The following is a 16,048-nucleotide window of genomic DNA, read 5'->3' as shown; positions in this document are numbered from 1 at the left end:
GGGGCTGAGGGGGCTAACAAAAAATATTCAAAATATTCCATGACTGTTTAAGACCTTCCTCATGCCAATCCTTAATCATTTATGTAATTTCACTGCTGTCATAATTCCTCCGAAGGCAAAGAAAATGCAAATGTTGGCAAGATCAGACATTTCTGCAGAGGCCTTTTTGTGTCACCCAATTTTAGGCACAGAGTTGGAGTGAGGAGCCCACTCACACTGTGCTTGTCAGCCACTATGCCTGCAGCAGCCAGACAACCGACTGCCCACAAGTCACTGAGCTCCATCCTTCTCCTTCCCTCAGTTCTCAAACCCAAATGTCTGTGCTTCTATGGAAATCGCTGCTACCACCACATTCTCCCTTCCTCCCTTGCTGGAGGTTGGCAATCACACCCTGCCCTTCGGGGCTGCAACGATCATGTCAACCTCTCTGTTACCACAGAGGATGCCAGCACCCACCCCTACAAAGCACCAGGCCTATCCTGTGCAAAAATGTGTTACATGAGAGATACTACAAGCAGAAATATTTGCCAGCCCTCACTGTACCCACTTGCTGCTGCAGTGGCCTTGCTGGGCGCTTGCTGGGCTCTGCTTCCTTCAGGCGAACTGCAAGTGAGGTCTGTTGAAAGCTTTTGAGTGCTGTCCAGGTTTCAGCTGATTCTCACTCTGACAGTTTTGCTAGATAATTTTTTTCCCACAGTTATCATGCTGGAAGAAATCCCAGCTTTCAAACAGACATTTGAAAATACATCTAATTTTCTCTTGTGTAGTGAATTAATTTATTCTAATACTATGCTTTGTCTCCAGGCTGCACATTGATGAGAGAAGTGCCAATTTCTGAAGGACCTCTTAGCCAAAAGAGACCTTCCTTTCAAAAGCTGTGGCTGAAATTTTACATGGACTAAGAACTAGAATACTGATTTCTGGGTCAGCTCCTCATGGCATGAGACAGCTTCACATGTCAGAGCACCATGTCCTGTTTGATCAGTCCTGACTGACACAACCACAATGTTAGGGCAGCCAAAACTCAATGCTGCTATTCTTTTCGGCTCCATGTTAACTCAGACCACAGTTTAAAAACAAACCATCTCAAATGCAGTTAGTAAGATAGGAAGCTGTAGAAGAATTAGAATTCCAAAGAGAGAACATTTATTTTTAAAAATAATGGCACTGAGATATTACACGCAAAATAAATAAAAATTCACTTAACCTAATCATTTTCCACAATAAAATATGTTGGCTGATGATTAAAACATAATTTATAATTAAATTAGATTAAATTTAAAAATTAACAGAGTTGGAAAGGGACATGATTATACACAGTTGTTTATAATCAGATGAAGAGAATTATTTTCAGAGTGCTTTTAAAATTAAGATTATAAACACTTTCCTGTTTTTTTAAAACAACACTGCCCTTAACCCAACAGGAATACTTCAGCACATTGCTCACAGCAGCGTTAGCGTACACTGGCAGAAAAGACTGAAAAAGATATTGCTGTAATAGAAATTAACTGAAGAATAACAATCTAAAATTGAACTATTTTAAAATCATTTTTAGATTATCTTTTCAAACAAATTGCTTGCTATTTATAGGCCATTGAAGCAACTTGGAAATGACATACTGTGGGTGGTGACAATGTATTGTCTCCTATTTGGCTGTGTGACGATCCCATAAGCTACACATATAGCCATGACCCTTCCTCCAACAGAACTGGGAAATGTCTTATTTTGCTCCAGTTTCAAATCTATAAACCCCTCAGCCAAATGTTTCATATCACATTCCTTTGTATATATTCTTCTTCTGTCTGCATTTTGCCCACACGTGCTGGGATAAACCAGAGCACGGACTGGCTTAGTGTAGGAATGATGGATTGAGATGGGATGCCTTGTGTGGTCTGAATCACTCCTGTTAAATAAAATGGTACACCTTCACGTGACAGTCTTCCATCAGGAGTCAATACAATTCAGTATATGCAACAGATGTTAAAAAATGGTATTTAAAAACGGATTACATAATAGCGAGCTTCTGCAGCTCTGGTCCTTACATCTCAGCAAAAAGATACTCTCCAACCAAAATAAACTCAAAGAATGGTAGTAATAATCAAAAGTATGGGGAGGTTTCTGGGTAAGGAACATGTGATTATCGCAGCACTTCCCAGCCTGGACAACAGATGTCCTGAGGGACATGACAGAGAGCTGTAAATTGAGAGATGGCCTGGGGGAACAGACAGGGATTTAATATTTGCTGTCACTTCCAGCACAAGGACAAAGATGAAGACAAGATAAGCAAATACAAAACAAAGCAAAAGAAAAGCAATGGTTGGTTGGCTAGTAAACCAATAAAACGTGCTGCCAAAGTCACAGCTGCGGTGTTGTGGATGCAAAAAATTTACATGAGTTCAAAGGGAGACTGAACAAGTACCTGGAGGAGACATCTCTAGAGGGTTATTACACAGACAGGAACCGTAACCAGGAAATCTCCAAGCTGAAGATAGCTTGAGGGTGGGAGAGCAGTCAGGGGAAGGAGCACACCTACACTCTTACTCTTGCCTTGGTTAGCTGCCTAAGGTCCCTGCTGTGCTGCAGACAAAATGTGGGGCCAGGAGGACTCATGGTCTAATCCAGTGTGGCCTTCCTTATGTTCCTATCACCAGGCTTATTTGTAGTGACGAGCATGTGAGTGTACTGTCATTTTAAGAAGTTTTGCATACTGACAATAAAAAATGTTTTTCTGGGTCAGTTTCTGGGAAGAAAACACTGCACAAAGTACCAGTGCACAGAAGGCCATCCCTTTTGATGTCAATGAAAAGCTGTTTATCAATTCTTGGCTTGCACCTCATGCAGAATATCTCAGAACTGAGGTTTCCCACGTGACCTAGGGAGAGCATATGTACATGCAGGAGATCCCAGTGCTGATGGATGATGCTGACTACCCGCTGAAACCCACTTGGAGAGGCTGGATCCCACATCACACAAAAAACCTTCCAAGTCCTGATCCACACTGAGGCAAACACAGAAATCCTTGGTGTAAAACAAGCCACACTGAAGACTCCCCAGACAACATGACTCATGGACAGAGATGGAGTCCTCTGCTCATCTATTAGACATGCACTGCAAGCATGACTGTGCAGGTCTGAGTATTTAACGTGTCAGTAGTCCAATGGGCATCACTGAGCAGAGCCCAGTCCTTAATAACACCACACTGCTCTGCCCCCCAACCCAACACCCTGTCCTGCTTTTTTTCCTATTTATTTTGTTTTTCAGATACCATTACACTTGACAGAAATTGTCTTAGCTTGTTGAGGAATAAGTGAAGTACAGTGATAAGCTTACAAGCTTATAAATGATTTAGAGCCCAGCCTTCGTTTTATGTCACTCTCTTTTGGAAGAGGAGATTTTAAAGGAAAATAGCACTTTTGTTTATTGCCTCTGAGCAGAAACATACCTCTCAGCAACCCGCACACAACAGCTTAACCGCCCTCTGGTGTCTTTCCTCAAAAAAACAGGCAGTACTTGCTCCATCCATCAGCTGATAAGTCTCCCAGATAGCACCCACTGTTAGCACAGCAGCTCCAGCTTAAAATGCATTTCAGTTCAGCTCTCAGATATGGAAATAACAAACAAAAAGGCAGCAAGTGGAGCTGTTTCTGTGTCAGTCATGTCACCGCCCAGGTGGAAAGGCACTACCCTGAAGAAAAGGGCATTTCCATCAATGTATCTATTCACATTCTCTTGTTCAAATACCAAATCTTTCCTCTGAGAACTAAATCTGCCAGGCAATGATATTTCTAGATTGCTTTAGCCTAGGTCTAGCTTGGAAGAGATGACGAAGAGACAAAGCCAGTATCTCCTGTCAGAAAATGTGGGCACAGACTTACACAGAGTTCACATCCACACAGTAGGCTGTGATACTACAAAAATAATCTCACCATTCTCCCAGGTTAGCCAATACCCCATACTGAGCTTATTTCTGAAAAGTAACCTTCTACCAAAGTCTTTATATTTTATAAGCCTATGTTAAATATAAAAAGTATGAGCTCAGAGTAGAGAGAAGAGGGAGTAAAGCAGGGCTTACCCAGTGATCTCTCCTTGGTTTGGTTGGTCGACCGCACCACAGGAAGGCTCGCCCGCGTACGGCTGCCCCTTGAGAAGGGAACTGGGGAATCACCCTCAGACATGGCCTCCAAGGAATCAGCAGATGCTTCAGATAGATGCTCTGTCTGGTCTCCCAAATTGGGCTGTGGGCTCTGCGATGGTTTCGGGCTTCTAGTCTGCAAAACAGAGTATAGCATTATTTGTCTACTGGAACCAGAATATTTGGGGGGGGAGGGGGGAGGAGGGGAAAGAAGAGAAGGAAGAAGTCCAAACTTCTACAAACAGTGGTACGCTGAAGGTCACTCTTGTGTAGATTATATAAGGGTCCTCAGGTATTCTGCTAAGGATTTTATTGTTGTGCATTCACATTGCAAATTTCATTGCTAACAAGGCCCTCAGGGCAAGACGTGCTGAAGAGATGTACGGTAATGCCATTCCCTGATGCTCAAACAACCACTGCACCATAGGCATGTCTACACATACACATACTGAACATTTAAGATCAGAAAGGTATTCATTGTGCTTTCTTAAATTTCCACTTAAACCTTCAGCATATGAAAGTATGAAGAGGACAGTAGTAGCACAGTAGCATGTCAGTGTCACTTAAGCTGTTTGCTCTTAAAGTTATAACAGAGAAAAATTTAAAACACTATTCTTATGTTGACCAGTCTACTAAGAAAAATACCCTGAAAAGAAATTCTGTGATACAGTCACAAACTATCAGTCTCAAAATATGCTGCTATGACATCCATGAAAGGTGCAGCTCATGCAGCTAGGCCACATTAGCTACCCAAAATTTCTATCTGAAGTCATATATATAATTATCTTGCTTTTTGTTGTATCAGCACATATAAAAAACATCTTCACTAACTGACCAAATTAACTATGATTTTATTGGGCAATCAAATTACTAAATTGCTAAACACAGTAACTGAAAAGACAGACTCTCAGTAGAAGACAGAGAGTTTCTTCTGTGCGCTTCCACTGACACTATCACTGTAAGATCTGCGTAATAAAAATGCACTCAATAGGAAACACAACGTCCTGAACAATTTTTGCTGACTACAAATGAAGGAGTGCTGGCATGAAGAAATACACTCAGTACTGTTTGCTCCATTCAGTGAAACTCCCTCAACCACATGCTACAGTTACTTTGCAAGAACAATTTTCCAGTTTCTCAAGCAAATTCGTTATCATAACAAACTAGAACAGACACTGTACAAGCAAAAATTTAAAACAAAGCAAACTTACCATCCCAAAACAAATATGTAAATACAAACTTTTTAAAGGCCTTTAAGTTGCACCAGAGACAAGATACCATAAAATACACAGTTTACTTTTCCCTATCATTCAAGGCCAGATGATAGCACATTTAAAATCTCCTGTATTAAAATTAACTCCAACCCCACATATGAAGACACTGTCAAGATCCAGAAAAGTTTTTCCTTCTTTCTGGAAAGCCAAGATGTGGTATGTTTGTTCACATCTGGTTCCTTCAGTGTTGCTTTTTAAGCAAGATGAGATGAACTTGTTTCAGTAATGGCATGTATCAAATAATACTCCCTATGTGACCTTGAAAGCATGAAGAATTTGAACTTTTATTAGATTTTCATTAGCTGGCTATAGAAGCTCGTTGTTGCTAAGCTGTCTAGTTGCTCACCAACTATAATAAACCAGAAATATCTCATGAGGAAGCTAAATCCTCCACTTCTGAAATGTTAATATTAAAATATTAAGTATTATTCAATGTCCTGCAATAAAGTTGTTCAAGAGCATTGAATTTCTGCAGGAGTTAAAGTTAACAACATTTGTTCTCAGTAAACTAAAGTATGCTTTGAAGTGCCTCTGACATGGTCAGCACTAGTCTGCAGGTTGTAAATACAGGATCCTGTGTCTGAAAGCTTATAGAGGTGACAAGTGACTTGCAAACACAAAGAATTCGATTACTCTGTTTCTTCATTCAGCTTTCCAAAATGGCTTGGAAATCATCACTGTGAAGTACATAGGTCGCTCGAAAAAAAAATGACTTTATTTATTTCCATGGAAACTACAACAGATACAAAAAGCACAACAATATTATTTAATAGAGCAAATATTCCACTACAAAATGCTATTTTTCAGCATAGTCACTACCATTAGCTTTGCATTTTTGCCAGCAATGAACAAGAGACTGAACGCTGCACATATGAAAATCTGCACCCATGGAGGTGAGCCACTGTTTCACAGCTGCTATATAGATGTCATCATTACCAGGAAAATGTTGTCCATGCAGTCCATCCTTCATTGGCCCAAATGGATGGCATTGAGGAAGCACAAAATCCGGACTGTACAGTGGGTGTGACAGGACATTGCAGCCAAGATTGGTAATGTGCTCCACTGTCTTCAAACTGGTATGGGACCGGGCGTTACTGTGTTGCAAGAGAAAGGATGTCTTGTTGTCTGGCCTGACTCTGGAAGCTTGTGCCTTCAGCTTAGACAGTGTTGCAGTGTAGTGGTCAGAGTTGGTGCTTTGTCTGGATTTCAGGAAGTCCAGAATGATCACCTCTTTTCTATGCCAAAAGAGAGTGCACATCACTTTGACCACTGATGGCTGCATCCTGAACTTTTCCTTCAATGGGGAATTCACATGTTGCCTCCCTGTGGACTGCTGTTTTGACTCCAGCTCAGGGTGCTGACACCACATCTCATCACCAGTAACGATACGATCCTGAAAACTGCCACCTTCAGCCTCAAAGAATCATAGAACAGTTTGGGTTAGAAGGAGCCTCAAGGATTACTGAGCTCCAACCCCAGCTTCACACTGATTCAATATGTCCTGACAAACTTGCAAATGATGTCCTTTCTGTTTCTGTGTGAGCATTTGTGGGACCACTTGGCACAAGCTTTGTGATAATCCAGCATCATCGTCATTTCCAACACTGAAACTGATATTCAGCTACATATATAGTTCTCTGGTCATAATCTGCTGATTTGCACGGATGAGCTGATGGAGATGCTCTTCATTTTTTAGTGTGACAGCTGTGCATAGCTGTCCAGAACGTGGCTTGTCTTTCACATCGCTCACTTCACAGCTGAAACACGCCATCCGCCTCACTGTGCTCACATTCACTGCTTGGTCTCCATAAACCTTCAGCAAGCATCCGTGAATGTGAGTAGGTAATTCTTCCATGCGGAAATAATTTGAATGTCACCCATTTGCTTCATACACACTTCCATGTCAGACACCGTTCTGTTATAATGCCCCTCTGCTGCCATCTGTCACATGGCAACAAAACGTAACCGAATATCATCACCTCTACTGCCATACCACCAATATCCACCACTGATGTCATGGGCCAACATAACGAAAAAGGAGACAATACTTTTGGAGCAGCTCTTGTATTTCATTTACACAGGCATATTGCAGGAGTACTACCATGTCATTACAGCTTCATAACCCCTTGCAGTGATTAATAACTTAACCTGTATGTATCTATTCATAGGATGCTAGAAGGCACGCGATAATTCTCATCTTCAAGAAAGTCATAACTAAAAAAATAAATCAGAACGCAAAGAAAAGCAACAAAATCAACCTGCAAAAGATCTGTTTTGCTGAGAAGGAAATTACTTTTAAGAAAAATATTCTGATAATCAAGCTTATTTTGCTTCTCACTCCTCTATTTTTCTCTTTCAGTTGAACCCCCAGATGCCATCAGAGTCGTGCCATTGCACGCTATCTATGTGTATGAACAGGTGCATACTTAAGCAGTAAAGAGATAATGCCATAACCACAAGCAACTAGACACAATCTCAGCTGTGCCCAGTGTGTCCTGTCAATGCACAGATGGACACAACCTCAGCAACGTTATGTTTCTTTGGCTGTCCCCGGGGCAATTCTTCAGCACCCAACATATGGTCTGACACATCTCCCTGAACTAAAAACATCCCTTTCAGCAGTCCTCATTCCACTCTGCTCAGATATGAAGCCCAGTCCTACTCTTAATATGGTATAAATCCATACTATTTCCACTCTAGAAAGCGAAGTTGCACAAATGTAAGACTAATGCAAGCTATTCTATGATTAATGAAATCCACTGTGTATACAAACACCTTTTATGAAAGATCTCATGCTATTTCTCTTGCTCAACTCATGTAAACACCATATTTCAGATGTAATTCTGAATTTTAAACAGATTATAAAAAACCTTCAAACACAGCAACAGGGGCTATTCAAGTTACTGGGAGATACCAGTACGCATGTGATCAAAAAACATTTTTTATCATTAGCAGTGAGCACCATGCTTAATGCTTCCTTAGGCAGAACTTTGGAAAACCAGCCCATGAGGTGGGTAGAGAACAAGCAACATTTACGGAGCCATAAACTGCACAGACTTGTAACGACAAAGAAAGCAAGATAGAAGCATTCAGCAACACCCAACCCTTGTAGCGTGGTGACTACTAAATCAGATAAATCAGACAGATGGCAAAGAAATCTTATTAAATCATACCTTACGTATATTTCTATAGCATGTTCATTACTGTATTTAGAATTATCCAAAATTTTAAACACTTAATTATGGGGAACTAGTATGCAGGATAAGAATTTACAAAATAAGTGTTCACCATACAGCTCATCTTTCAGGAAGTAGAACACAGGCAGAGTCACAGAGTGGATGGATGGCTGCACCTGGAACAGGCTGGCACTGTAACTACATGCTGCAGAGATCCAGTATGAGCAATGAACTGGACGTTACTACACCAAGGTGGCTACTTTTTAAATATGCCTGCTAGCAAGAAACACAATACTTTGCACAGAAGTCAGAATGCTCGCAAAGAAGGAGTACTGTCTAAAATCAGGACAGCTGTAAGCAGATACTCTACACACACATGCAAAACCAAGGAAATGCCAGCACTTTCCTAGGCACACCATTGGGATAAGTGCCCCAAAACAGAAGCAGGCTTAGAGCTAAAGCAGCAGGGCTCTGTTTTCCCCTGTACCAACACTGCTCAGGCCATAATGTCCTCAGTCAGACACAGTCTTCCCCCACAGCTATGTGAGCAGACTGCTTTGAGTTGATGTTTCAGCCAGCTGAGCTGAACGTCCATGCTAGTACTGGGTAGGAAGCTCAGCAGAAACAAAAAGGCCAAAAGATGAAAAATTCTGGTGAAAACTTAGATATGATTACAGAGTGTTTTGAGATGATGATTTTATTTAATCCCTTTGGAATACAAGGACATACATCTCGGTAATTTTTTCAGGGTATCATACAGCAGTTACAGAAGATCCGGTATCTTCTACCTGTTCTTGGGACTTGATAAAAAATAAAGCTACAGCTAATCAAGCCTCACTGTTGCTGGCTGGCTGTCACTGCTTGTCCAAAGCATGCACTTGTACTGTATCTGCTGTTCTTTCACTGACTTGGAAAAAGAAGCAAAGAAGTACATGGCTCAGTGAACACAGTAAGATTTCAAATAACGAGCAGTGAGACCAGAGGTACCCGAATAAGGAAAGTAAAATGTGGCAGAGATGTCAACGTGGCAAGCAGTCCCAGGGCACTAGAGATGCCCCCACATGCCACCAAACCACTGCCTCTGCCCTGCTGCCCTCCTCTGCATCCAGGTATGCCCAGATAGAATCATGTAATTACACAATAATTAGGGTTGGAAATGACTACTAAGATCATTTAATCCAACCATCAGCCTATCACCACCGTGCTCACCCTCTGGCCTAATGAGTTCTATTGCTCTGCTCACCACAATTTCCTTCCACGCACATTATGCTGTTACTTACCACACTAATCAATATCTCTGATTTTATTTTCATTCTTTTCTTTTTCAAAAGGCTGCAAATTTCACTTCACACATTTGCACAGACAAAAATAACCTAGCAGGTTATGTACCCGTTACCTGAAGAAGGATTTAATTTTATCTCTTGATCAATTTACACTTTCTATTTCCTATCTCCAGGAACTTCCTTGGTCCTTATCCTGACTGAAAGTTATCTCTTAAGGAGAATCATCTTATCGTGTACATCTTCAGAGTTGCTAGCACCCCTGGCAGCGTATGAATGGTAAACAAAGATATAAAGAAAATAATACAACCCTCATAAAATAACTCTTTTTAAGCACGCACTCTGGAGAACACACTTAGCACAGGCCAAGGAAGCAAACCAACATTTGACTTACTTCCCAACATTTCAAAAAAACAAATAAAAAGAACAAAAAAGAGAAGAAAAACAAAAAGAACAATGGAGATGTGTTTTTCGTGACCTTCAGGTAGATTGTTTCTCCTGTGACTTGTGCCAAAGACGGCTCCTGGATACAAAACAGACTGCAAATGCACATATAAACAGGCTGTGTTTAACGTATGATGAGTTTATTAACTCTGAAATATTGTCACAGCACATGTGCTCTTATTACCATAGCAGTCATATTTCCTCATCCCATTTGTGTCAGCTCCAAATTACCGTTGTCTGAAGGAAGGATCTGCTTCTTCCAAAGATATAGAGTCTTCAGGGTCCTATACGATCCCAACTACAAGGTTTTACTTGTCTGGACTAGTGACATAACTGCTGCTGGAGCGAAAATGAATACTACCTACATGTTCTTACTATTAAGAAATTATTATAACAATGTTTTCCATAGTACTTTGTCAGAAAATTTAAATGCTTATACACGCCTATGTACACCTAAATTCATGTTACATCTATGGAATGAATGCACTGGGATACGCTCACATACACAAAAACTCGCTGCAGTCAGTCCCGCTGGGAGGCACTCAGTCCACTGCAGCGAGGGATGCCTCACCCATTTCTGTGAATATGTTTGAAGGCAGAACTCTCTGCCTATGGAAGAATCTTTACCAGCATTCTCCGTATACAGTGATGCCAACCATGGTTCCTTTCTTTCAACAGAAAAAAAAAAAAAAAAAAAAAAAAAAAATCACGTCTCATCATTTGTCAGGATTTATAGCCATATTTTTAGGTAGGAATGACATTCAAACCATGTGAAAAATCCACACGTTTTCCCAGGAGCCTTGCATGGCCAGCTGCGTGCTCCCTGCTGTGGCCGGCCGCCAAGTCCCGTTTCTTCTAATCCCGAGGACAGCCGCTGCTGCTGACTGCCACGCTCCCTGCTCGGCTTCTGCAGGGCGATCCCCGAGCAGAGAATTTTTCATGCAACTCTGCTATAAATGATTGACACACAGCAACGTTTCCAGTCTTTGGTTCCCAACTGTAGGCACGCAGATCCACTGAAGCCTGTTTTTCTGGAAAGCAGTGTGTTTGCAGTAAAGATATTCATTTGAAGCAATAAAAGCTGTAGGTGCTCAGCACTTATGCTGCCAGACCTCTTATTCAGATGTTTAATTGGAGGAACTCGCATTTGAAAACGTGCCCTGAGGAACTCAGCAGCCCGCCTAAGAGCAGCTTAATTAGTCCAGACAAGTCCAGACTGAAATATGCAACATGCTGTGGCATCTCTTTTGAATACATGAAATGTAAAAAATAAAATAAAATAAAATACCCAAACCAACCCAAATAATCCATGTTGCACTACAGAAATATTTCTCAGAATGTTTCTACCCAAATCCAAGGCTGATCTTTTTTTTTCCTTTTTCTTTTTACCAACACCAGTCTGAGATTTTAAGGTGGAAATTACAATAAAATGATAGATATAACAACAGTCATCCATTGGCAATAAGCAAAATTTACACTGAATGAAAGAAATCAGAGATACAGAGCTCTACTGTATTCTAATGCCTGTTGACAGAAAGTATTTATCTATGTGAGAGCTCAGCTCAAGAAGTGACGGATCACCTCACCACTTCCATCCACAAAGGCTTCCACTGTCCCATCTATTCCGCTCGCAAAACTCACCCCTTCACAGCCTCTGTCATATTCTTGCATCACAGTCTTAGTTTATTATCACTTTAAGTAAGTTACCCATAAATTGATGCCCGGGCTTCAATATCTGTCTTAATTAAAATCTTATGGCAGCTTCAGTTGGAAGCTATTTCTCTTTTTCCTCCTAAAAACCTCACTGTGAAGTGTTCACAGGACAGAATGATCTCTTGCTCCAGGTGGCAGCCTCATCAGCTGCAGGTGGCGTCTACCTACACAGCCCCCAAAACTGTCATGAGAAATTCAAAGATTAAAAGGGGTGATTTAAACAAAAACTGTCATTATGCTGATTAAAGGGGAAAAATCCTTACATGCTTAAAACCACATGCAAAAAGGAAGAAAGAAAGGAAGAAAAAAAAGAATAAATACCAGATGCCTAGATGTACCTAGGGGATAGTGTGTTCTGATTCAAGAAAACGATTACCCACCCATCCCTTTTCTCCCACACATGTGCCTAAGGAAAACGAGAGGAGGGTCTGTTTTTGTGGTGTCTGCTTCCCAAAGCAAAGCAGCACAATGCAGGCTCCAGCCCACAGCTGCCCTGGAAAAACCTGTTTTTCCGATTTCTAAAAGTGAGTGAGGAGATCTTCATTAACACGTTATTTTAGAAATAACCGGGGGAAGGGAGAAGAAGAAAAGAAGAATCCCTCACCACTGATGCTGGTAAGTGGGAGGGAGGTCGGTGAGTGGGACGGGGCTGCTGCAGGAGGGGTGCTGTGCCACAGCGGAGCTTCACATCCCCTTTGTCCGCTTGTCACCATGCCCTTCTGCTCCTTCCTCCCTTGGTACAACAGCGAGGAGCCTCCCTGCTCCCACACCCTGCCACTCCCATCTCCCCCGTGGTCAGCATTTTTATTGGCCCACTGAAATTCTCCAAGTGGAAACAAAAGCAGCGGGGAAGCAAATAAGCTGCGTGCTCCGAGGCCTCCTTCCTTATTGGCAGCACGTGTTCGCTTGGTGCTTTCAGGGTTCTGCTTTTGCAGGAGGAAAAAAAAAAAACAAAAACCAGCCACTCAGTAGCACCTTTCAGAAATGTATCTAAAAGGTGTGCGTGTGCGCACTGCAAGGGTAGTAGATATCCATGGAAGAAGTCACATAGAAATGCAAGAGGAGTCCAACGGGTAGAAAGATGTGACAGAGGGGACTTCGGAGGTGCTAGGGAGATTTAAACAAGAACTCCCAAGAGCCGTGGCCTTCTCTCCAGCCAGCCTGCCTTACATTGAGATGCAAGGTGCAAAGAAACACTTCCAAATCTGCATCACAGCAGGGGCTGACTTTAGACAAGGAAAGTGCAACCCCAAGATGCAGAAGCATATGTAAAACAACGTTAGCATATTCTACATTGGGGCTCTTTTAAATGTTAATTTATATTTCAGCTGGCCTCCTATACTGCTCTCCCTCCATTATCTCTCTTAGGTATCCAGCAAGTGTTCTCCTTCTACTTAAATTCTCTCAAAAAGATGAATTTGCAAGTTGAGAACTAAGCTTTTTAGCACATCAAATGCAGAAATATTTACTTCTGCACCCACAGATCTGACCTCAACTTTGCAGAAACTTTTCTTTTGTAACAAATACATAAATAAAATTAGAATTGGGTCAGCTAGTAGGGATCTGATTTGACTGATTTATGTAAGACCTCCCACTGAACTTTAGTGGGTTTCAAAACATCTATCTGAAATACAAGCGTGGACTTCGTATCTATCATGCCATTAAAGGAAAAGTCAGAATTAAAAAATCATCAAAGGATGCACATGCATCACACTCCCATATGCAATTAATCTATATGAATGACACTACTTTCAGAGGGAAAAAGCATGCAGATCTGTACTTATTTGAGAGCACTAGTTGTGATGCAAACCACACATAGTTAAAAGGTAACAAACTCAATCCACAGCAGAGTGCAGAAAAAAAAGAAAGTACAGTACTAACTCTCTGAGAGGATTCAATTTTCATCAAGTACCTTTGAATGTCAAGTTCTGAATGAAGGGAGACCAACATGCACTGCAAAACCTGTGGATCAAAGAGAGAAAAGAAGGGGAGGGGGAGAGATAATTGTTAACAGGAAAGGAAAAAGGAGAACAACAGAATTAAAAGAGAATAACCTCTACATACTGAAGGTATACTGAGAAAGGAAAGGAGAAGAGAAGAGAAGAGAAGAGAAGAGAAGAGAAGAGAAGAGAAGAGAAGATAAAGGAAAGGCATGTGTGTTAGGGAGCAACATGTTCTCTCAATGCTTAATATGCAATATTCTCAGGACTTTTTTCTGGACGCAATTCAAATATGCTACATGTGGTGGTAAGTCAGAGAGGCTGAGAATGTTTTTCCTGATAAAAGAGTTAATGGCAGAGAGTTTAGCCACACAGATTCAAAAAAATATATATGTAGCAACTGTATCTGACAAGAAATAGTAAAATATGTGTTCTTCCAAAGGAATGATACAATTCTTGGCCAGAGTTAGCAGCAGTCATTGTACTACAGAGTGGGTTTCTCACTTACTACGGAGACATGGAATCTTTTCAGCACAACTTAACAATATTATATTACTCTTGATTAACCCAACTTTAAAAAGAATAAAAGATAAGCTATGGTATGACTAAGAAGTGTTCTCCAATTATGTCTCTTTTAACTATTCCACATCTGATCTTAAAGAACACAGACTGTGAAGATGTGCTAAATGGGTTTAAAAGCAAAAAAAAAAAAAAACCAAAAAAAAAACCAACCAACAACAACAAAAAAACCCAAAAAAAACCCCAAAAACCAAAAAACAACCTCAAATAAACATCATTCTCCAAACACATGAATGAGATGCAAACTGGAGGGCAAATTGCCTACTGATGTTTGAGACCTTACAGGCAGAAGTCCTATATTCTGCTATTCTGCTTAGACTTCATTTGCCCACAGGGTGCAGGGTGGAGGAGATTGCATGCTACACTCTGAACAACCTTCTCCAAGCACTGGATTCCCCTCAGCCAGCACCAGGCTCCCATGACAGCTACTGTCCCACTAAAACACATAACTATTTGCACTGGGCAAATGAGTGCCACTGCACTGATAACAAGGGCATCATTGTTAAAGAATCTTACTTAGCAGGTAACTATAATGCCAACATCATAAGTAAGAGAGAAATTCAAAGAATCTCTTGAATTTTACAAATCCAGAGAATATGAGCATATGAGTGTTGATTGTGGGGACAAGATAAGAGACGTTCAAGTATGTATACTAAGATTTTTCATTAGTTTCCATTGGACACTTTGGAAGGGCAGTACTGTTCTATTTAAAGAGAACAATAGATCATTTTTCTCCCTGTGATAAATGCATCATTTACAATTGTTCAAGTAAAATGTGATTTTTACAAATATGCCATTTATGCAAACACAGTACAACTTAAATGTAGCCTTCCGGCAACAACTGGATAAATTCCAGTTCCAAACCACAAAGACAAAACAGTCTGTTGCTAATGGTTTTTCATGCATTTATAATGTCACCGAACCACAAACCTGAAAAGTTCTGTCTGACCTTTAATTAAACTATTCTGATTGAAAAAATAAAACATTATGGATTTTCTAAGGACAAAACCCCATCTCATTGCCAAATATGTGAGATTTCCAATGGACAAAAAATTATACTGCATTTCTGCTTGAAGTTTGGTCTGCATTTCATCTCAAGACCACAGTTTGGAAGGGCCGTTATTTTGCAGAATGGCAGAGTCAAAAGAGAGCATCAGGCACCCTCCCTGAAGACATGCATAAAACCAATGCAAGCTATATAGTTTCCTCAAATCTTGATATGCTAGTTGGGAGTTACAACTGTGTGCTTTTTCTCTGGAATTTCCTATTCCCAAAAGAAATTAGGAAATGAGGTACCTCATCCCTAATCCTGGGAAAATATTGCTCTTTCCCCCCTCTTTGAACAATGCATTTATTTTAATTCTAAAGCAAATAGTTAGGTAAAGATTCATACTTAAAATACATGAAACTGGTCCATCTAGATCTAGGAGTCACTCTCTCCTTTTACCAAAGTCATTCTAAAATGCTATGGTGTTGCATGTGATGCGGAATTAAGAATTAGCTATCTCTG

General features: G+C 40.7%; 1 protein-coding gene across 16 annotated transcripts in view; it reads right to left on the bottom strand.

Moving 5' to 3' along the window:
- Positions 1–16,048, bottom strand: part of KIAA1217 (KIAA1217 ortholog) — a 345,028-nt gene that overhangs the window by 87,937 nt on the left and 241,043 nt on the right. For 15 of the 16 annotated variants that reach the window (XM_090142968.1, XM_090142967.1, XM_090142969.1 and 12 more), the window contains one exon: positions 4,073–4,268. In XM_090142968.1, the coding sequence (XP_089999094.1) occupies positions 4,073–4,268 (196 nt within the window). Of the gene's footprint in view, positions 1–4,072; positions 4,269–12,623; positions 12,925–16,048 lie in introns of those variants that run through there. The other variant, XM_031614325.2, reaches the window with a different exon arrangement.

The sequence above is a fragment of the Phasianus colchicus genome, chromosome 6, assembly GCF_987193195.1.
Source record: "Phasianus colchicus chromosome 6, bPhaCol1.hap1.1, whole genome shotgun sequence".
Lineage (NCBI taxonomy): Eukaryota > Metazoa > Chordata > Aves > Galliformes > Phasianidae > Phasianus > Phasianus colchicus.
The sequence above is the reverse complement of the archived record's forward strand: the minus strand, read 5'-3'. Positions and strand labels throughout refer to the sequence as shown.